This window comes from Camelus bactrianus, chromosome 32 (assembly GCF_048773025.1).
Source record: "Camelus bactrianus isolate YW-2024 breed Bactrian camel chromosome 32, ASM4877302v1, whole genome shotgun sequence".
NCBI lineage: Eukaryota > Metazoa > Chordata > Mammalia > Artiodactyla > Camelidae > Camelus > Camelus bactrianus.
The window spans coordinates 5,242,857-5,266,511 of NC_133570.1; the positions used below are offsets into that span (position 1 = coordinate 5,242,857).

Below are 23,655 nucleotides of genomic sequence, written 5' to 3' on the forward strand. Positions count from 1 at the left end.
CTGATAAGTTGAAGTTCCTAATAACATTTATTTACTCGGTTGACCCTTTCAGGCATTTTGCTTAGGCTGGTGCAGGGGTGAGGAGGCCCATTCTGCGATGCTTTGAATGTCTGGACAGCTACACACGTGGATTAAATTTGCAGAGCACTTAGTGAAATTTTCTATAAAAATAAAACATTTCATTTATTAAGATTTTACAGAGAGGCACACAGGAGGACAATAAGTCCCTGAAGTAAAAGGTGATGATCTCTTAAGAAGTCAGATGGTAGCTGAATTCCGAGCTTTGCGTGTTCTGGTGCAGGGGTTACTGAGGACCACAGCTAACACGAAGAAGGTCAGCAACAGGAAGCCCTTGGCCACGCACTGAGGGTAAGGCTCCCCTGCAAGACAATGTCGAATTAAGCAACGTTCTTATTTCTTAACTTTTTGGGTAATTATTTAGGTAGAAGAAATAAGCCAAAACATAAATAGTGATCATTTCTAAGTGGCAACCTGATCAATAAATCTTTGTTTTTTTAAAACTTTTCTGTATGTTTTAAGTTTTCTGTGACATTTACGCTTCTGAAAAAAGTTTTTTAGTTGCCATAATACAACGGTAACCACTCCAGGAACGTGCTTTACTCTACCTTGATAATCCTGGGTCAGTGGATACAGAAGTTGCGGCCAGCACACCTCATTTCTGTTACAGTCGTACTCTGTAAAATTGATCTGGAATCTACAAAACATTTTAGAAGATTACAATTTCTACAGCAAAGCGTGCTTTTGATGAGAAGCACCAACACCTGGTTGAAGAAATACACTTCTTATTTTTTGACTGTATTTTTGCTTCCTAATTATCTCAGTTAGGTCAGCAACTGGGTTACCTTGTACGTGGACGGGGTAGCTGTGCAGGAATCTTAATAAACTGGACCGATGCACTGAGCGGGAAAAAGCCGGCCCCATCCTCACACGTCAGCCCACACTGGAACGGCCAGTTCACGGAGGAGAACCTGGGAGGGAAAGGTCACGCAGGCAATACACATCCACTGCTCACTTCCAGTCTGTTAAGAACATCAGATGACTGCCACAGCAACAGTACGAGCTGGGGTTCTCTTAGAGAGGTTTCCCGTTCTACCGGTGTTTTCTCCCGCCCCGCCTTTGTATTACGCCAATTTTCAAATGCACACACAGAGAAAGCTGTGTAATGGTCCCTCATGGACCCATCACGGGCTACAGCAATTACCAGCATTTTGCCAATTCTGTTTCGTCTCTTCTGCCCCATCATCTCATTTTATATAGGTGTTTCTAAAGCTCATTTGTTTTATCACTTGTTTATCTCAAACAATATAATAATAATAAAAAGAACAGCATGCGGAAGGGGGTAGCTTAGTGGTAGAGTGCATGCTTAGCGTGCCTGAGGTCATGAATTTGATCCTCAGTAACTCCATTAAATAAAAAATAATAAATAAATAAACCTACCCCCACACACACACACACACACAAAAGTAACAACAGCAGGTAATGATTTTTGAGGGCTTTCCATGTTATTTCTGCCCACCCAGCATCCCTTTGCCTTTCTTCTAGTAACTGCAATTACCCAATTTCCCCTGGGGGAACTACCCCTCCCCACTCTCAGTTGGACCAAAGGGACCCACCTGAACCTAGCGGGTGGGCCCATCACCTGCGCCCAGCCAATCAGAGCTGTCTACTGCCCTGGCCACAGTGATTGGCTCAGAAGGCAGCACATGATGGGAACTGAGCCAACAGAAGTCTTCCCATATCATTTCTGAGAAAGGTGGGGACTCCACTGGACTTGCTAAATGGACATAAGTCTGGAATTGCTGATGTTCATCTTTACCACCTCTTGAGGTAGTTGAGGAAAACCTACCTAAGAATGAAGCCCACCCAAAGGAAAGAAGAGTCAAGAAATAACAGGGAAAATGAGAGGGAAAAAATAAAGAAAAAAAACCACATACACAAAGAGATAAAGAGGGAAAGACCCTTGGCCACGTGGGAGCCATGAACCATGAACTTGCTGTGTGTGGACTTTCCATAACTTGAACCAACAGTATAAAGTGGAAATCCTGTCACTTCAGACTGATAGAGGTCTGACACATAAAAGGTATTGTCACCATTTCACAGATGAGGAAACTGCAGTTGAGAAGGGAGTAAGGAACTGCCCAGGGTCACACAGCTCACAGCACAAGAGCCATGATTTGAACCCTCCTCTCTGCTGCCAGAATCTCCAACCACTGCACAATATTCCCTGAGAGGTATGCCAATTATATCCATAATTTCATAGTATGCTCTGCACTACGCAGCCCCCTACTCTTCTTTGTGCTCCTAAAATACCTTGTACGTAGCTTTATAAATACTTGGGAGTGAAAATGAGTTTCCATTACATAGTTTACATGTACTCCATTTAGACATGTAATCATATTGCTAATCATTGCAATTTGGAAATAAACCACTCAGATTCTAAATTAGCATTCCCCCATTCTATGGAGGGCCCTCAACTTTACTGATTCTCTTTATTTTTAAGGTTTTTTTTTTTTTTTTTTTTTTTTTTACTTTTTTAATGGAGGTACTGGGGATTGAAGCCACGACCTCGTACATACTAAGCACGCGCTGTACCTCTGAGCTATTCCCTCCCCCTCCTTTACTGACTGTCTTTAAACTATGTTCATCCAAGATGTGATCATACCTTGTCTCTACGCCAAGTATCTCCTGCTGAGTAATCCCCTCCACGGCGCCAGCATCCGAGAAGAGGATGCGGACGCTCAGCTGAGCAGGGACGTCCAGGCAGACGCCATTCGCGCTGCTGTTGGGTGAGTCTGCACCTGTATCAGGGGCATCTGCACCTGGGGAAATGTTAAGTTGTGCATTTTGGAAAGAATAATTTAGTAATAGTTTTCTTACAATGCCATGACGCCCCCCAAAGTGGGAAATATGATTAGACAGGAAGCACCTTCACCAGGCTTTCGTCTCTAACAGGCTCTACTGCCTGTCACTCCAGAACTGCATCATCCCTGGTGTTCAAAACGTCTCCTTGCAAGTGGAGTCAATCACTGGAACTTTAAAAATCACCGACCCACATAATAAAACCATAAATTATGATTCAGTTCCCAAGCTCCTCACTGAAATCCACCCAGGTTTTTAACAGAAGCACTGTTTAACGGCAGTACAATGCCGTGAGACTTATCCATGCGGCCACTTCTAATAAGAGCTGTGTAAGGCATTTAAAATCCATACTAGCAACGCCAGTTAATATGGATTAAATCGTTCAAAAGCAATTTCCTGATGTGTTGTCATAGCAGGAATACAAATGGCAGAGAATAAAACTGAGTAAGAGACGAATTTTCATTCATCTTGAAAACTGGCACTTAAGGGGAAGAAACAGGAAGGTCGATTACAGGACACGGATGGCAAGTTCTGTGGTGAACTCCGGAGGCGATTTCTTTGTTCCTTCGGGGATTTTTTTTTTTCTTTAAGCTTTTTTTAAAGGAGGGGGTAATAATTAGGTTTGTGTGTTTGTTTGTTTGTTTAAATGGAGGTACTGGGGATTGAACCCAGAACCCTGTGGATGCCAAGCATGTGCTCTACCCCTGAGCTATACCCTCCCTCCCCAGGGATTTTTTTTTTTAAATTGAAGCATAGTCGATTTACAATGTTGCGTTAGTTTCTGGTGTACAGCACAGTGATTCAGTTACACACACACATATATATTCCTTTTCATATTCTTTTTCAATATAGGCTGTTACAAGGTATTGAATATAGTTCCCTGTGCTGTACGGTAGGACCTTGCTGTTTATCTGTTTGTATACGGTAGGACCTTGCTGTTTATCTGTTTTATGTATAGTGGTGTGTATCTGCAAACCCTGAACTTCGGGGGGTTTGAAGGTCAGCAACACTGCTTCTTCGTGATGTCCAGTTTCTTCCTCCTTGATACACGTGTTCAACATCACTTCTCTTCTGTTTATTAACCAGGATGGAGGTCGACTTTCAGCTTAGACATGAAGTAGAAGCTAACAGCTTCCACCTCAAAGGCAACAAAATGCTATCACCTCTGACTTTTCACCAAAGCAACTCAGGTTCTCTACCTTGAAATTCCCCAGACTTTTCACTTCTCAGGTGCTTTACTGACCCCTCCCCTCCACCCTGCAGGCACTTCCACAGCCCACCTAGCTGGCCTGGGTGGCAAAGCCCAGGGGTTGACAAACCCTGACCTCTGGGTTCTGTTTCCAAATGAGGATCTAACTCTGGGCCTAGTGACTTGAGCAGAGGCTGGACTGGCACACCGTAGCCAGCAGGACCCCCTGCCTGAGTCAGAGAGTGGTCAGGGGCACCTGAGCACACAGACAGATAAAGTGATCCCAGGCCACCCAGGGGGCAGGGGAGAGGGGGTCGTAATGAGCCAGACCCCAATCAAGTGCAGGCACATGTCTGGATGGTCCGTTGTGCAAACTCCAGCCTAATGAGCTGAGGTGACCTCGGAGGGCGTGGAAAGGGTGAGGACAGGATGCAGGGAGCTGCTCCCCCACCAGCCAGGCAGAGGCAAGGGCCGCAGTAGCAGCTGCAGGGACAGGAGGGGACTTGGCAAAGCAGACGCTGCACAGTCAGTTAGTTCTTTCAGGCCCCAAAAGGCAAGGCCAGTAATGAGAGCAATAGGAGAAGCTTTCCTTCTGTTCGGTGATTTACACACTCAAGACTCCCCAAGAAATCAGAAAGATGTCACCTGACTTCCTAGCTGGGAAGAGAGGAAGGAGACGGGAACCCTGGGTCAGTTAGCTCTGCCACAACTAACTGTGACTTCAGACAACCCGAAGGAGCTGGAGCTCAGTGACCAGACGGACATTTTAGATTCGGAGGTGAGAGCGGGGCTGTCGTGGCTAAGTCCGGTTCACGTCTGCTCCACGTGCCACATGTGGTCTATCCCCTCCTCCTCCCACACCATCCCCCTGGGAACCCAAGGCTGACAGCAAACACCGGTCGCCTGTGACCAAAGGCACTGGACTGTCAAGTCCTTCTGTCTGGCCTTGGTGACCCTGCTTCATTAGATAGGCTGCACCTTAATTTCCTTCTTTCCTTTTTAACAGCTTTACTGAGATATACCATATAATTTGTCTATTTAAGTATACAATTCAACTGTTTTTAATCATTTTCAGAGTTGTGCTACCAGCACCAGGTTCAATTTTAGAACATTTTTCATCACCCCAAAAAGAGACCCTCATTTCCTTCCAGCCACCCCAGCCAGGTGGCCGTTTCACACACGGAATCATACAGCGTGCAGTCCTCTGGGCCCGGCTCCTTTCACCTAGCAGAGAGCTTTCTATCACCTTATTTCCCTCCCCATTCACAAGACTGCTTTTGTAAATTACAAAGCCAGTTCTCAGTTGTCTGTATTCCTGGCCATCAGAAACATCCACGCAAACTGACAAGCACTGAAAATCCTCAAACCTCGTCTAGACGTCCTTTGCCAAAGACCATTAGCTTATAAAACAACCGGGCAGTTTGAAATTCCTGTAGATTTCCTCTTAAAAAACAAACAAACAAAAAAAGATGTCATGAATAAGAGGTAAAAGATGTGAAGAGCCTCCTGCCTGGAGAGCTAACCACTAAACAAATGTCAGTTGGGCCACAGCAGGAAAAGATGACCTGTCGGGTCAGGTCGGGCTCTAACGCCTAGCCCGCAGCTGACACTGTGTAGTCATAGCAACTGAAGTAAACATTTCACACACATGCAGCTTTCACTTACGTATTATTTCAAGCCAGCCATCACTGAGATCATTGTAATCGGAGTTGCCTCTCATTGCAACATGAGTTGCTGGTATTAATGAATCAAGGAGTTCAACAGCATTCTCCCTGCAAGAGAGTAAGACATTTCTCAGTTCGTGGCCAGCAAGTCTCACCCTGAAGTCCTTTCAGAGAGTGTCCAGGTTGTGTGTGCTGGATTCCTAAACAAAAATCTGCCAGGGGAACTGGCTGGGAGTCTTGGATGGCGTTCCTTGGATGGATCTTTGCAGCTAGGGGAGGACATACAGAAGCAATCTTTCACTTCAGACATAAAACATTAGTAACTTATGTTGGTACCATGTGGTTTACAGGCTCCTTTGAGTGTCACAAAACTTGGGAGGTGGGCAGATCACACATCAGGTTACCAGGATTAATTCAGGGGCCAGAGGGATCCAACAATAAAAGGAACCTAAATATTTAGCCAGAACGTTGAGCTATAAAATTGAGTGGATATTAAGAATTGGAACTTAGCATCTCTCCTTTCCAGTAACGTCACTGGAGGGTACAAATCTTATGAGCCATAAGGGAGAGACTCTGACTGTGGACTCGGGCGTTGCACCCTGCGATCAGGGGCTGCTGTGGGTAACCTGTACCCAAAGTTCTTCTTCCCTTCTCAAGTCTCCCCTATCTTTTCCCTGCTCCCCAAAGAACTAAGCCACTTAGATATGTTACAGATGAAATGGGTGTACAAATGCATGGGATCAAAACCACAAGGAGACACCACTTCACAGCTACTAGGATGGCTATTATCCAGAAACATGGAAAACAACAAGGTTGGTGAGGATGTGGAGAAACTGGACCCCTTTTTACGTTGTTGGTGGGAATGTAAGATGGTGCAGCCACTGTGGGAAAACAATACGGCGGTTCCTCAAAAAATTAAAAAAGGAACTACCACATAATCCAACAATTCTATTCCTATATTTTTGCCCCAAAGAGAAATCAGGTGTTCACTCTTTCAGCCGCCTGGGAGACTGTGGAGGCCTGCTGGGAACAGGGCTTCTAAAACAATAAGTACTTCTGAAAGGCTGTGGTCCATGGCCATTTTTGCCGGCTATAGGAGGGGTCTCTGCAACCAGAAGGGGCACACAGCTCTTCTTAAAATTGAAGGTGTTTATGCTCGAGATGAAACTGAATTCTATCTAGGCAAGAGATGTGTTTATGTGTACAAAGCAAAGAACAACACAGTAACTCCTGGTGGAAAACTGACCAAAACCGTGGTAATCTGGGGAAAGGTAATTCATGCTCATGGAAACAGTGGCAAAGTTCGTGCCAAATTCCAAAGCAAGCTCCCTGCTAAGGCTATTGGACACAGAATCTGGGTAATGCTGTACCCCTCAAGGATTTAAACTTATTAAAATAAATAAAAGTGTGGATTTGTTCTGTTGTTAAAAAAAAACAAAAAACAGGTGTTCAAACAAAAACCGATACCCGAATGTTCATAGCACTATCCACAATAGCCAAAAGGTGGAAACACCCCAAATGTCCATAACTAACGAATGGTGAAACAAAATGTAGTCTAACCATACAATGGAATACGATTCAGCCATGAAAAAGAATCAAGTATTGACACAGGCTACGGAAGTGGAGGAACCACAGAAATAGGATGTTGAGTGAAACATAAAAAGTCAGACTTAAAAAGATAGATTTTATGCCAGACATAAAAAGTCACAATGTGTATGATTCCATTTATATGAAATATTCAGAAAAGGTAAGTCCATAGAGACAGAGGCAGACTGATTGCTGCCAGAGCTGAGGGGAGGAAGGACTAGGGAGTGACTGCTAAAAGGTACAGGTTTCATTTTGCAGAGATGAAAATGTTTTGGAACTAGATAGAGGTGTGGTTGCACAGCATTATGAATGTACTAAATGCCACTGAACTGTTCACTTTAAAATGATTATGTTGTATGAATTTCACCTCCATTAAAAAAAAAAGAATGTATATCCATAAATTTTCCAAACGCCACCCAGACAATAAAGTGGAAAATTCTTTATACATCATGTAACAGGGCTTGAGAATTCTTTAAATGTTAATCACCAATTATACTTTGCTCCAGCCTTTTTCTAATTCTAGGAGCATGGGGTTTCAACAATGTGAACAAACTTCACAGAGAAATCTTTAGCATAAATATGGATGAAAACAGTTTTAGTCCCTGGAAAGTCTGTTATCACTTACACTGATGTTTGAATCAACTCTAAATTATATTGGAAGTTTGTATTCGTTACTATGACTTTTACATTAAGTTTTTATTCAGAATGTAATTTTTCACATCCATGTTCTCTTTAGTATTCATGGATGAATTAAATTTAAGCAAGCCACTCAAAATGCAGATAAATGAGACACTCACCTGAGCTGAGCACAGTTTTCATTCATTGCAACTTCTAAAAGGCACCCAGATAGTGCATTTTCTCCAAATAAAACGGGTTTGAAAGTTGCTGATGTACACAGACCCCTTCCAGCTATAAAATAAAGAGATTATCCTCTTACTATTTTTGCAAAATAAAAGATTTGCTTCAAAGTTTTTTCTTGAAAAACAGAAAATAATGAACAGAAATAAAGTGTCCAGCTTTTGAGAACGGAGGTCATCATTACTCTAATCCTTTGAAAGCTGAACAAAGGCATCCTTCTGTTTCAAAATACCTGGACAGGGATCAACGGTTTACTCTAAACAGGAAAGTTAATGCCTTCTGGCAGATGTGGGTAATTACCAATGAGCCAGAGATTTTTTTCCATAGTTTGGAATGAAACTATTCTGTCTCTGATTAGCACCACCTTAGGCTAATCCATGACCACAGTGACAGTGGGCTCTCGAGCCTATTTCACACTTAAATCTCTCCTACCTAATAACCAGCACTACAAGTGCAAGCAATGTTAATATTTTTTACCAAAAAAGAAAGGAAGGAAGGAAGGAAAAGACAGAAAGAGAAAGAGAGAGGGAGAGGAAAGGAAGGAAAGAAGAAAAGAAAGGAAAGAAAGAAAGAAAGAAAGAAAGAAAGAAAGAAAGAAAGAAAGAAAGAAAGAAAGAAAGAAAGAGGGAGGGATGGAGGAAGGAAGGAAGGAAGAAATGGAAGGAAGGAAGAAAGCTGTAGAGGCATGGAAAACCACCACCCCGAGGCTAAATAAACAAATTGGGCTTTAAAATAATCAGTGACTTTGTCGGATTCAAAATACAGTAATAGTTACAATTTTAGTTCACTGGAGAGTTAATCATACCACTAAACCAGCTTACCTGATTGCCAAAGGTGTAAAGTCGTGGCGTTACTCGTCTGGTTGGTGCTCAGAGCGCGAACGGGCTTGCCAAGCTGGTAACCTAGACAAACGTGACCCAGGAGAGTGAGCGTCTTTCCTTCGGAAGTTGTTCTAACGCAGCCGCAGGTCCTGTTCTAGCTCATCAATTACTATACAGGAGGAATCCACAATGAAAGGAAGTGCACAGCAAGGCTTTTGCAGAATACCCTTGACAGAAGGACATCACCTTCATTCATTTCATTTTGGTTTGTTTTTAAAACAAAGATGTCCGTGTGATTTTCTTTTTTTAGTACGCTTTTTAAGTGAAATCTGAAAAATGACGAGCAGGCAGGAGCCGGTCTTGGACCTCTCTCCCCGGAGAACAGTAGCTGCCAGGCAGGCTGGTTCATGAAGACCTGCTGAGTGATTCACACCGCTTATCACAGGGGCTCGAAAGGGAAGCTGAAACCAAAGTAGCCTCCCAGTGGAACCCTTCTCCAGTAACGCGGTTCAACCCCAAGGTCTGCTTTATGTCCTATTCCCATCCATCTATTAATCCAGCTTATTGTTTTCTCCTTTTTAATATGAAAAAGTTCCCAAGTACAGAGAAGTTTAAAGTAATACCGTGAACCTCAGTACAGCCACCACCTAAAATCAGCAACTGTAACAGTCAGCCGTATTTGTCTTATCTGTATGATATAAGCATATATATTTCGGGGGAGGGGCGGGGCGGTTTGAACATAAGCTGTAGACGTCAGGACACTTCGAAAAGCTCCATCATACATCTCCCAATATTAAAGCTATTCCCCTACATAACCAGGATGCCAATGTTTCTCCTAAGAAAATTAACAGTAATCCTTTATAGTCATATCATATCCTGGTCACACTCCTGTTTCCTCCTACACTCCCCCTCAAAAATGGGTTTTGGAGCTGTTTTTACACACCGGGGCACAATCGAGGTTTGCACATGGTGTCTGTGTTCCCAGCGTTAGGTCCCACCATTCCTGACCGGGTCAGGGGGCTCCCCTGTGGGGGCTGGTCCCACCCTGCCAGGGTCTGCTTCCTGCTCACGCCTGCCTCCCGCCAGGTTAGTCCTGCTCCGTCCCCCTCCCAGGGCCCTTTCCAGTCATCGCTCTTGAAAGCGCAGTCTCCTCCACGCCGTCCTGAGCAGAGACTCCCGCGAAGGGCAGGGCTCCGAACAGACACATGCGTGTATAACTGAGTCACTGTGCCGTACACGGGAAACTAACACAACGTTGTAAATTAACTGTGCTTCAGTTTAGAAAAATGGTAAAAGGATGATAATAACAAAAATAAAATATATATAAAATGAATCATGTATGATTAAGTCAGTATATATAAACATTGAAGATCACACAAAAAGTTATTTAAAAGTAAAAAGGTTGCTCCTTCATGATTAATTACTGCCTGATGAAGAACAGTAAAAGGAAACAAGGACCTACTGTACAGCACAGGGAACTATATTCAATTTCTTGTAATGAAATATAGTGGAAAAGGATCTGAAAATATATGTGTGTATATGTATATCTGAATTGCTTTCCTGTACACCTGAAACTAACATTGCAAATCAACTACATCTCAAGAAAAAAAAAAAGAATAGTAAAAGGAGGGGGAAATTTTTTAAGAAACAGTGATAGGTTTAGCCAACAAATATTTACTGAACGCCTCCTATGGTCTAAGCCAGTGCTGACCAACAGAAATATAATGCAAACCTCATATTTGATTTTAGAATAATACATATTTTTAGAATTTTTTTAAATTAAAAAAAAATTTTTTCTAGTAGCCTCATTAAAAAAAGAGAAAAGGAAATAACTGAAATAAATTTGAGTGACATATTTTATTCGACTCAATATATCCAAAATATCATTTTCCACATATGACACTGGCCACATTTCAAGCGCCCAGCAGCTGCAGGGGGCTGGTGGCCAGCACAGTGGACACTGCGGTCCGTGGACTGCTCTAGGCCCTGCGGAGGCAGCGGTGAAGGGAAGAAACAAGCAAGGACACGGCAAACTGGGGGGAGATGTATTTGCACATAAATACAAAATGCACGACATGACTGGGCGCTCACAGTCCTCGGGGAGTCTCTCCACGGATTCTGGGTTAGGAATCCATCATCTGGAGTTTATTTCTTATTTATCTCTTTATTTTTTAGTTGAAGGATAGTCAGTTTACAATGTTATGTCGATTTCTGGTGTACAGCACAATACATCAGTCACATAGGAACATACGTGTACTCGTTTTCATATTTTTTCACTGTAGGTTACTACAAGATACTGAATATGGTTCCCTGTGCTTGGCGTTCTTAAAAAGCTAACTTTACTGACACTTGAAATGCCTTCTCTCTTCAAAAGACCAGTAGCTAAAGAATGTTTCCGGTTTACAACAACTTCTTACAATATACAACACTGTATGTAAAAAAAAAAACAAAAAACTAAGTTGTTATCAGAAAAAGAACACAGTATCACAAAAGGAAAGGACAGCGTCACAAACTAAAATTGGAGAGTTATTTAGATAATCCCCATTACAGCATGGGGTTGTTGAACTAAAATATGTTTGTAAGGCCGGCGACTGACGCATGTGCTACCTCACCTGGATTTCCAGATGATTCCTTTTCATTACCACTGTTATAGCTTAAAAATTTCACTGTAAATCTCTGTGTCATGATTCCTAGAAATAAAATAAAAATATGTCAGCATTTCATTGGGAAAAGTAATTATCCCCCAGTGTTATTTTCTTTACCTTATTAATTGCATTTTGACGTGCAAAAAAAAAAAGGTTTTGATTAGATCATAAATACAAAGAAAAAAACCAGTCTGAATTAGTTTACATGCTATAATTATGAGAATCATGAAAAGAGGAAAAAAATACTTAAAAACTGAAAGCATTCTCGCTGCCTCTACAAAGTTACCTTTCTGCTGGGCATTAACTTCTGCCCTAATAATTCTGACGTTTATTTCACTGATTGTATTATTATTCCATCTGAAAATATAATGTTCTTCCACATTCACGTTCCTGGGGGCTGGTCCACGGCTCAAAAGTGTTTCTGCAAATAAAAGGATACTTTCGTAAATTAAAGACCCTCTTCGGACTCCAGGCTGTTATTGGGGGTTCTCTCCGCCTGGGTGCCCTCCCCCCAGGCTCCACCCCCGCCCTGCCTACCCAGCTCCTAACACAGCAGGGTTGTGGCTTCCTCGGGAGGCCTTCCCCAGTCCTCCGGCCACGTTGTCATTAGCTGCCTCCTCTGTTCCATCCCAATACCCTGGGTGAGGTCTGGTGTTTTATTTCTGCACCCCTGGTGCCCGACTCATAGCCCGATGCGGAGCACGTGCTTGGAAGATTGGCTGAACTCTGTGTACTTTGTTTGGCCACATTACAATCACAAAGTTTAATGATCAAAAAAAGAAAAGAAAAGAAAAGAAAAGCAAGCAAGAAGTGAAAATGCAGGGTCCCAGAGAATTCTTTATCTGAAAAACATGTCAGAAAAGGTCCGTAGACCCTGGGGATGAGAATCCAGGAGGGTCTGGCTCGAGGTCACAGGTGTTACTCCAAAGTAAGGCAAGACGGAACAGGGAACAAAATGCCAGTGGGATATCCTCCAAACAGTTGTGAACTTCGTAAAATTCTTAATAAAAATGAATTTTACTCTGGGACTATGTATTACTTGTAAGAAATGACATATATCCTCATAGAGATGATATAAAAGTGTAACATTGTAATACCTGTGTTGGTGATGAACTTGTCCAGGTCGGTTGCTTCCTCATAGATAACTTTTGGTGTAACTATGCCTGAAAAGGGACATAAGTGACCTTCATTGGATGAGCGTGATCATGTTTACCCACACACATGAAAGCTTACCACGCAAATATGGTAACTGTGCCTGCCCCGTATGCCGAGTACTGAACTCTCCCTGTCTCCCCAACACCACCAAATGGGAACCGAACTATTCTCACCATCTAAGTAGAGCTGGGGAAGAGACTCTCAAAAGTCAGTGATAACTCAGAGAGTCATTTTCACGTAAGAACCAACAGGCAGCACACAGCTGGTGGGGATGTAAAATGGTGCAGTTGCTTTAGAAAACAGCTTGGCCATTCCTCCAAAAGTTAAATTACTGTATGACTCGGCAATTCCACTGCCAGGCATCCACCCAAGAGAAATTACATGTGTCCACACAGACACCTGTACACGAGCGTTCACAGCAGCACTGTTCACAAGACCCTCAAAGCTGGAGAAAACCCAAATGTCCACCAACTAATGAACAGACAACAAAGTGCGGTGTATTTATACGATGGAATACTATCTGGATGTAAAAAGGAATGAGGCTCTGATCCACGCTACAGTGTGGATGAACCTCAAAAACACGATGCTGAGTGAAAGAAGCCAGTCACAAAAGACCATGCATCGTGTGATCCCATTTATGTGACGGGTCCAGAGCTGGCCAGTCCATAGAGTGGCTGCCAGGGGTCAGGGTGAAGGGAGCAAGGGGAGACGTTTAACGGGTGCAGGGTCTCCCTTTGGGGGTGATGAGAATGCTTTAGAAGTAGACAGAACTGATGGCTGTACAACACTGTGCGTGTACTAAATGCCACTGGGCTGTACCTTTTAAGATGGCTAATTTTATGTTACATGAATTTGACCCTAAATTTTTTTTAAAAAGCAGAGATATGCAACATGCTGTCTCGTAGAAGTGAACTTCTTCCAAAGAAAACACCTTCCTCAATCGGCAGCTGAAATACAATTCTGTGCTGACCCAGGAGAAGTGGTTTCTACTCTTGTGAGATCAGAGTTTACCTCAACACACAGGTCTGTGTTCTTCTTTCAAATGAATGGAACGTACCTCCTACCGCACCATTCTTGACCTTCGCGTTGGCAGCACCATCTTGTTCCTGGTATGCATCCAGCTCAGTGACGCACCAAACGTCAAAATTCTGCAGGAAAGCCACGGGGGCGTTCCGCAGGCACCGCCCAGCCAGGGACACCTGAGGGTCGGGGGAAATCCCAACACAGATTTATGACCAGCTTTCTAATCACAAAAAAGAGATCAGTGTCTTGTAAGTGCTCAGCCTGCAGCATGCTGCTGCTGCCAGGTTAGCTCCCACGACCGCCAGCGCGTTGACTAGCGGAGCAACTTGAGTAAAATGACTCGTTGACTTGCTAATCTGTCTGGAAGCCACTGGCTGAGGAGTCACAGTTCAGTACGGTCGCTAAAGAACGGTCCCTGCCCTGCATCATTTACTTTGCAGAAACATGATTATATTCAACTTCATTTTTCTCTCCCTCATTACAGCCAGGTCTTTGTAAAAGCATAAAAATGGATTTGTGTGGGTAGTAAAGAGAAATGGTTTAGCCTCCCATGTTTCCTTCCCATAAGTATGTTTTCCTCATAATTTTGAACTTAAAAAAAAAATAAAGATTTCACATAAAACTCTAGAGTCCAAATATTTTTCAAAATCCTGCAGTATTACATTAAATATTTATAGCTTATTAGAAATTGGCTATTCAACTAATAGAAGTGAAGAAAGATCAGTCATATCCATGGAGACTGCTAGAAAGTCTTTTAGTTTTATTTAGTAAGTTCACTCTGAGAGTTAGCAAGGACAGATTAATTTAAGAGTGACCATGAAAAAGAGAAAGAAAAAAGAAATACTGAGACCATAAACAGTTGAGTGCCTGGAAAGTCCACAGGAGAAAAATAATAACTTAGGAAGAGATTTTTTTTTTTTTGAGCAATATGAGTTAAATTAACAAGAAGATAAGAAAAACGAGGAAAGGCTCTAGCATACCAGAACTGAAATTATTACCTGCGGGATAGTAAAATACTCCTTCTCTGCAGTCATAACTGGGTCTCCCTGTTTGTAACCAAAGTCTGAAAAGTCTTTTAGGTCAGCATGCAAATACACTTCAGGGGAAGCGCGTTGCCCAGAGGAACTGCAAATCCGGGAGAAAAACCATCACTAATCCTTTCAGCTATTGTGTGCTAAAAATAATTCTTCTTTTAATTTTTTTACTTTGTTTGTTGGGGGGGAGGTAATTAGGTTTATTTATTTATTTTTAGAGGAGGTACTGGGGATTGAACCCAGGACTTCACTCACGTTAAGCATGCGCTCTACAACTTGAGCTACATATACCCTCCACCCTTACTTTTTTAATTATTACAAAAAAAAATTTGTACTAAATGCCACTGAACTATACACTTGAACGTGGTTAATGGTTAATGTTATAGTATATGAATTTTACTTTAATAATAATAATAATAATAAAACTGTTGTAAAATTTCAACAATACAGAAACGTAAAAGACAGAAAAAAGCTAATGTTCCCCCATGAGCCCACTACTCACCCCCTCACTACCCAGATCATCACTATTAACTATTTGTGGTATCAATCAGTTTCTTTTCAGTGAGGCCCCACTCTTTCAAATACTTAACACAAAATAAACTTACTAACTGAAATCTAGCACTGAATCTAGCACAGAGGAATTGAGGCATGGAGCCTCTAGGGAGATTCTGAGAAAGATAGGCCCCCATGCTAAGGCCCTGCGCCTAGATGACACTGGAGGCCGGGCTGTCGCCAGGGCAGGGCAGCGGCTGACTCACATGGATCCGAGGTAGAAGAGCCCCAGGAAGGGCGAGTTGTCCAGCTGCACGCACAGGAACGGAAACCAGTCGGGGACTCCATGCGCCGTCTGAACGGAGCAGAGCTGATCAAAGGGAGGATTGACGTCTCCTCCAAAAACGCCGGGGAAACAGGAGTCCCTGAACAGTGCTGTTAAATTTGATGAGCACTCCTGGAAAGAAAATGTAAAGCTGCAGGGGCAAGACTCAAGCTCCCTGTGCCCGCCGTCAGGATGTCCTGGCCTGTGTGACGAACACGCTCTTTGAGGCCGGCAGGTCACCACCCAGGCGGTGAGGGACAAGCACGACCTCCACCCGGGCTAGGAGAGCTCTGTGCTCACAGAAGGTAAACTCGGCTAGAATGTCGTCAGCTCCCTTATGAGCCTCCAAGTCAGGAACTTCAAACCTTCAGGGGAATCACAACTTGACTGGGGGACATAAGACACACCCACAAAAAAACAACGTGAAGAGAAGAAAAGATAATATGGAAGGGACTCCAAATGGAGAATAAAACTGAGAAACTTCCCTTTTTAATTGTCATCATCATTAAAATCCCTAGGCCAGAGAAACCTAGGGGCATTTAGAGTGAGGGCAAAACAGTCCCTATTCCACAAGAATCCCTGAAGCCCTGACTGTTACTATAACACAACCCAACTAACATCATCAAGAAGTCGCTTTATTCACGCTTTCATTTATTCATCTGCATTCGTCCTTGTTTCACAAAGGACCGAGAGAGCTAAACGCTAAGTATGTCTTAAATCCCTTGTTTACTGAAGATAGAAGAACAAATGATCTATTATTATAAACAAGGGCAATTCAAATTAAGAATTGCTCCTTTCTAAAGTGGTAAGTTGCAGCTATCTGAAGATGTCACCGATTCAGGATCCTAAACATGCCAGTAGTTGGTGCCTATACATATATATGAATATATACACCATATATAACAAACACTAAGGAAGTTAGAAACAGGGCACAGTGATGCAGCCTGCAAGAAAGGAGACAATACCACTTGACATTTCTGTTGATACCTGAATAGACATATGATCGGCTGTACTTTTGAAATGAAATATAAGGGGGAGGGTACAGCTCAGTGGTAGAGCACATGCTTAGCATGCACGAGGTCTTGGGTTCAATCCCCAGCACCTCCATTTAAAAGTGTTTGAAACTAAATATAACTGTTATTATAAATGTAACTGTTAGTGTGGGAATCACAGTATAAATGAAGACCCTACGCTTTCCTTTTCTGTTTTGTAAAACCGTGCCTTAACGGCACTCATCCAAACGTGGGAGTGACTGGGGTCCCGGGACATGTGTCTCTTTTGCATCTTATTCCCCTTTGACCTAAAACAGGGATTAAAAATGTGTTTTGGACCTGGCATTGCGCAACGGTTTATTTGATTTGACACCAGAAGCGCAAGCAACAAAAGAAAAAAAAATGGATCAACTGGACTTCATCAGATTAAAAACCTTTGAGGCTTCAAAGGACACCAACAGGAAAAATGGACAAACTATACAATGGGAGAAGGTTTTTGCAAATCATATCTCAGATAAGAAACTAGCATCCAGAGTATATTATGAGCTCTTATCACTTAACAACAAAAAGAAAACCCAATTGAAAAGGGGCAAAAGGCCTAAACAGACATTTCTTCCAAGAAGATATTCAAACAGCCAATAAGCCCATGGAGAGATGTTCAACGTCATTTGCCACTAGAGAAATACAAATCAAAATCGGAATGAAGTACCACCTCACACCCACCTGGATGGCTAGAATCAAGATTATTACAACGACTGTTGGTGAGGATACAGAAAACTGCGACCCTTATACACCGCTGATGGGAATGTGAAATGGCACTGCCACTCTGGGAAAAGTCCCTCAAAAGGTCACACACGCAGTTACCGTATGACAGAGCGATTCCACGCCTTGGTAACACATCCAAGAGAAACAGAAACACACATCCAGACAAAAACCTGCATACAGATGTTCACAGAAGCATTACTCATCATAGCCCCAAAGTGAACAACCCAAATGTCTGTCAACTGATACATGGATAAGCGTGAGGTGAGACATCCGTCCGAGGGAATGTGGTTCAGCCACACAAAGGAGTGGAGAGTGACATGTGCTGCCTCACAGACGACCCTTGAAAGCATGATGCTAAGTTAAAGGAGCCAGACAACGGGTGGGAAAGGATAAATTCGGGAGTTTGAGATTTGCAAATGATGAACAATAATACATAAAAACAAACTTGTTTTGTACAGTACAGGGAACTATATTCAATATCTTGTAATCTTTAATGGAAAAGAATATGAAAACAAATATATGTCTGTATACGCATGACTGGGACACTGTGCTGTACGCCAGAAATTGACACACTATAACTGACTATACTTCAAAGAAAGAAAGAAAGAAGCCAGACAGAAAAGGCCACATACTGTAGGATTCCACGGACATGCAATATCCAGACTAGACAAATCCTTAGGGACACGAAGTAGATTAAAAGTGGCCCTGAGGATGAGGGGCAGGAATGGCAGTGATCGCAAATGTACACAAGAGCCTTTTGGAGGGATGATGGAAATGTTCTAAAATTAGAAGGTCGTGGTGGCTGTATAACTCCATCAATTTACTACAAATCATTGAAAAATGTATTTTTCTGCCTTATAATATTTTTAAAGGTAGACACTGAAACCTTCCTCCCAGGATAATCATCCCAATCAGGATTTTATCCAAAGAGATACATTTCTTTCATCCATAAACTCTAAGAAAATACTCAATGTGAAAACAACTTGTGACACGAAACACAATCTCAGTTCTGAAAGAGCATCCATGCAAAAGCTGTTGGTGGGAAACTGCTGGCGCTCCTCACGCCGGGTACCGCAGCTTGGGTGCCCCGCCGTCGGGAAGAGCATACCTGGTCGCAGCAGCAGCGAACGTCACAGGCCCCGGCTGTTAAGTTGCAAGGACAGGGACCGAGCGGCTGATACACCTGGTTGGGAATAACAGTCACATTCTCTGCAAAGTACAGACAACAGAGAAGATCAGCTGCAGAACAGGCTGGAAAAGCACTGCCACACTTCTGACCTTCAAAGAAAGCAGAATCACTACCTTTTGGATCCCCATGACCAATATTCCACAGCAAGGAATCCCTGAAATGAGTTGTGCATAAAACATACCTGAGAATTTGACACAACATTGTAAAATGATTATAACTCAATAAAAAATGTTAAAAAAAAAACATTTCTGAGGTCTGAATCAACTCCTCCAACAAATACCCAAATATAAGAAAATACATTAGTTTTACAAACCAAAGAAGTCACAGAGCCTTGGATATAAATAAGTCACTTAGATCCACAAGTTAGGGTAAATGCAATGCGTTGATTTTACTTTCCCATACACTGGACAATCCTTTTCATAACATAGACTGAGATGTAGCATTTACTCCTTCAAGTTCATTACCTTTTTCAGCAGATAAAACTGAAGCCTTGGTGACTCTCAGGTATGGAGAGCAAGCTTGTGGTTACCAGGGCGGGAAGGGAGTGTGAAGGAATAAATTGGGAGTTCGAGATTTGCAGATACGAACTACCATATATAAAATAGATAAACAACAAGTTCATGCTGTATAGCACAGGGAACTCTATTCAATATCTTACAGTAACTTGCGGAGAAAAAGAATATGAAAACGAATATATATACATGCATGTATGACTGAAGCATTGTGCTGTGCACCAGAAATTGACAACATTGTAAACCAACTATACTTCAATAAAAATATATATATTAAAAAAAAAAAAACCTGAAGCCACAGTGACACTTCAGACCACTTGTCTGGAACCCATCTGACCACAAGGTCACATTTAATTTTGTTACACACTCAACCTCAAATCCAAATCTTCACATCCTGATTCTGGCTCAAGGGTGGGAGAAATAAGTAATTTTTTGCATTGACTGGAAAAGGACTGTTATATTACATTTCAGCCTCCTAACTCGGGATGCAGAGACTAATAGTTGGAAGACTATGTAGCAATGATTTGTTTAAACTCTATGTAACGGTTAACGTCAAAGACAGCAGAAGCATCTAAAGAACAACTAGTATACATTCCATGTTACAATATAGTAGAACCCTAGTACGTCGGGGGATCAGGAGTAAGAGGGTGCAAGCATCAGACCACGTTCCGAGGGTAAGGGTCCAACTCTCCGTATAATCAAACCCGTGCAACATAAGCAAGGCATGTGGAGTAGGGTTTTACTATGTGCTATAGATAGATGTTTGTGTGTCTATCTATATGTCGCCTACGTCGTTTGCTAGCTTGTTGTCACTAGGCATGCCACATACCTCCTGTCTGTCCTTCCATCCTTTTTCTTGTCCTGATCTCTGTCTGACTGGGTGCAACATTTTTCATACCTTCACGGGGTCAGAGTGGACATCCCATAATTACTGATATACAAAGACTAATTTTCCTGAGTTTGGATAATTGTACAAAGACATTCTGAAATATTATCTAAACATAGTCAAGCAAATTAGAAAAAAAAAGTCACTGCTTTGAACAGTATAGTTACCATTAGTCCCTCCATTTGTTTAATCATCCACTGAATTTTTTTTTGGTTTGTTTTGAATTTTAAGCATTTGAAAATGCTTTTTCTTCTAAGAACAAAACTTCAAGGAGGGAGGGAGGGTACAGCTCGGTGGTAGAGTGCAGTGTTTAGCATGCACGAGGTCCTGGGTTCAATCTGCAGCACCTCCATTAAAAAATAAAATAGATACACCTAATTACCTCCCAACCTCAACAAGATGTTAATAAAATTAAAATAAATTTTAAAACTTCAAACCTTTCGATACGTAAGAGAGTCACATGGTTCAAAAAAATCAAAAGGATTCAAAAACAGGTACACAATGAATGCCCTCACTCTTGGCCCTTTCCTGTTCCCACATCACCCCCAACCTGTAGCACAACGTTAGCTTCTCGGAGAGCCCTCCTGAATTTCTTTATGCAAATATAAATATATATTCTTATCTCATGCTATATGCACCTATCTGCACCAGCCTTTTGCACTTAGCAATGTATCTTGGAGATCTTTCCACACAAATATACTAAGGGCAGAGTAGCCCACTGAATGGTATTATCATAACTTATCCTCCAAAACTTCTAAAGCCAAAAGCGTGGAGGACCACAGTTAGGGGATGTGATGTGGGAAGAGGCAGTGTGGGAGTCTCAAAATGCCAGACTTCCGCTACTGAAGAGGGACACTTCTCCCTACATCTTAGGTGACTGTAAAGGCGAGAGATGTTAGAGGTTGTTGCAGGGGACAGGGAACATGGTGGCGGCACGTATCGAAGCAGCTCCCTCAACATTAGCACGTCTTCTGTTCCTAGGACACTGCCACGATGTGAAAGGGAGAATACTACAAAACCACTTTCTCAGGTCCAAAGATGCGTGTGCACACGACTGTTTGTTGTAGCACTGGCTACAGTGTATCAAAAGTTGGAAGACTAAGAGACTAGTTAAATAACAGTATATCCACACAATGGACTACTATGTAGCTATTAAAAAGAATATAAGAATTATATTAAAAAGAATATGAAAAGAAAGAGGTGACCCTACGTGTATTTGTATGAAACAATTTCTAATTTATACAATTTTTTGAAAGGTAAAGAACAGCAAATTGTGTGTTATTATTCATGTGTTCTTAAGGGAATATGTGCTTCCATAAGCATAATTTAGCAATTCCTCTGGGAGAGGAAGCTGGCAGTTAAAAGCGTTCGCTGAAAATCTGTTTTCCTATAAATTCATTCATGAGTCTTTGCTTTGTTTTAAGATGGAGTCATAGGAATCAACACAAAGAAATAAACTTTACTTTCTCCCAAACTGGATTTAAGGCGGCTTACAGAGAGATACAATCAGATGGATACAATAAATCTTAAGTAAAATAGAACAAAGTGGAAACTTTTAAATGAAGAAAATTACACAAAAGGAAAATAAGTGGAAAGCAAGACGGACTCACCAGTGAAGTACACAAGTTGCGTGGCCTACACTTAAAATCAAACAGATAATGTTTATTTTATTTTTTTTTTCAGCTAATATTTAAAGAAAACCTCTTGATAGTCAAAGACTTTACTTGCCTGATGCATTATGGGCCAGGGAAGAGTTGGCATAAATTTCCACTTGAATGAGCAGGTGAGCTAAACAGGATGAATTGCGAGCCGCTGAAACCACAAGAGTTTGGACAACACACGGGGACTCAGAGAAGGAATCTGTCTCATTAGAGAAACAGGACTGCAGACTCCTCTTCAACCTCACTGTCACTTCCAATGAATTCTGCAAGGAAAATATTGCTATACTTTTTCTAGTGACTCAAAACAGCGTCTATAATTATAAGAACACAGAATGGCAAGTGCAATCAGCCTCCGTTCATTTCACTAAAGGAGATATGTTCACAAGGATGACATCATTTTTTTCAGTTCTACCCTGTAAACCTATGGCAAGACACAAGCCCTGATTCCTAATCCTCACTTTAACATAAAAGCAAGCAACCTGTGGATACTTAGAGAAAGCTGAACATAGGTCTGATAAGTTTACTCAGTTTGTTTAGCATCTTTATCATCCTACCAGCAGAAGATTAAATACACACCAAAAAGTCCATGAAAACAGTTCCCAGTTCCTAGGGTGCAAGCAAAATCTGCCTTTCTCATCCTTTATCTGCAGAGTTGATGCTCTGCGCATACTGGGCACTCAATAAAACACTTATTAAGTGGAAAATATTTACTCTCTCCAGGCTTGAGTGTTCTTACACATAAGCTCAGAGCTGTGGGGGAATCAGTGGTTTACAAAGCTTTTTTTGAGTCACAGATCTATTTGGTAATCTGATGGAGCTGGCAACCCTCTCATCAGAAAAAAAATGTGCACACACACACAGTTTTACACACAATTTCAGAGGGTTCACAAGACTACTTGAAACTCACCTGAGGACCCCTAAGAACCTCTGGGCTGGATGAGTGTCTATGAGATCTGACAGCCCACAGTTTCATGGTCTAAGCATTGAGAAAGCTCTGTCTTGTCCAATCAAGAGAGCCCTGCAGGAACACTAGCCTGGGCCTCCACAGATGCTCCCGAAGAGGTTTTTACCTCTGGCCTTACCACACTGGGGGTGACAGTCAAACTCCAGTCTCCTGTCTCATTGTCCTGCACTCCAAAATCTGGAAATGGCGATAATCCTACGGCAGAGAAGATAAGAATGCAAGGCGGTATTGCCCAGCAGCTAAGGGGATGCACTCTTGAGTCAGAATTTCTAGGATGGAATCCCTTTCCAAGCCTACGATTGGACCCTTTGCAAACTGTGACGTTGGACAAGTGTACGGTTTCAAGCTTTCTTTTACTGAACCTGTCCGTCGGTCCTCTGGGCCCCGGCACCCTGACTTTGCAGGAGGCAGCGGTAAGGGACCCAGGGGATGCCACCTGGCCAGGCTTCTTGGGCGGCCCAGGCCTGGCCGACCCTCCTCCCTCCCCACAGGCAGGCTGGACTCTTTACCCATCTTGTCCTGCACCAGGGCCAGGGAAACGGTCACATTCTCCGTGCCTCCGACCAGGGACGCGCTGACCGCAGGGCCGGACATGCGGATGACAGGAGGGATGAACACTAGGCGGGAAGAGGCACAGGGAGGAGTTAACAGCTGCAGAGTCCCGGCCACGCAGGGTGGTGGCTTTCTTTGGCGGTGCCTCCCGGAGCTCCCGGAGGAGGCCCCAGTCCCCAGTCTGGCCTCAAAATCCTCGTCCCCTCCCCGCCTCAGCCCAGGTCCCGCAGGCCCCAGCCGCGCCGCGCACACACACCCAGGTCCCCCCGCAGCGGCCTCCAGACGCCCTGCAGAAGGAGGAGCCCCCCCAGCAGAGGGAGCGGCGGCGGCAAGCGCATGCCTGTGGTCTCGCCGGGCTGCACGACAGGACCGGGCCCGTCTTAGCAGCCTGGAAGCCGGGGGACGACAAAACGCGGCCACCGCGTCCCGGCCGCCACCGACTTGTCAAGCGAACCCCCGGA

General features: G+C 42.9%; 1 protein-coding gene and 1 pseudogene across 2 annotated transcripts; one reads left to right on the top strand and one right to left on the bottom strand.

Moving 5' to 3' along the window:
• Window positions 1-154: 154 nt before the first annotated feature.
• TCTN2 (tectonic family member 2) lies at window positions 155-23,655 on the bottom strand. 2 transcript variants are annotated; one of them, XM_010969726.3, is made up of 18 exons: window positions 23,451-23,655; window positions 23,152-23,259; window positions 22,749-22,837; window positions 21,746-21,941; window positions 18,539-18,639; window positions 15,615-15,805; window positions 14,821-14,947; window positions 13,857-13,998; window positions 12,742-12,807; window positions 11,931-12,065; window positions 11,612-11,689; window positions 9,000-9,080; window positions 8,118-8,229; window positions 5,735-5,841; window positions 2,684-2,840; window positions 864-989; window positions 627-715; window positions 155-380 (listed from the first exon to the last, which is right to left on the bottom strand). In XM_010969726.3, the coding sequence occupies exons 1-18, from the start codon at window positions 23,530-23,532 to the stop codon at window positions 259-261; spliced, it is 2,109 nt and encodes a 702-aa protein (XP_010968028.1). In that variant the 5' UTR covers window positions 23,533-23,655; the 3' UTR covers window positions 155-258. The 2 variants fall into 2 exon arrangements, with proteins under 2 accessions (XP_010968028.1, XP_010968029.1); XM_010969727.3 differs by having other exon boundaries at window positions 22,761-22,837; window positions 23,451-23,654.
• Window positions 6,696-8,065, top strand: LOC123612676 (large ribosomal subunit protein eL33 pseudogene; annotated as a pseudogene).

Excerpts from the sequence above, each read along its gene's own strand:
- TCTN2 (XM_010969726.3), bottom strand. The coding sequence starts at position 23,532 with ATGCGCTTGCCGCCGCCGCTCCCTCTGCTGGGGGGGCTCCTCCTTCTG. Across the intron at positions 2,841-5,734 it reads TGGCTGGCTTGAAATAATAC|GTGCAGATGCCCCTGATACA; the intron begins GTAAGTGAAAGC and ends ACATTTCCCCAG. Across the intron at positions 716-863 it reads CTACCCCGTCCACGTACAAG|ATTCCAGATCAATTTTACAG; the intron begins GTAACCCAGTTG and ends AATGTTTTGTAG.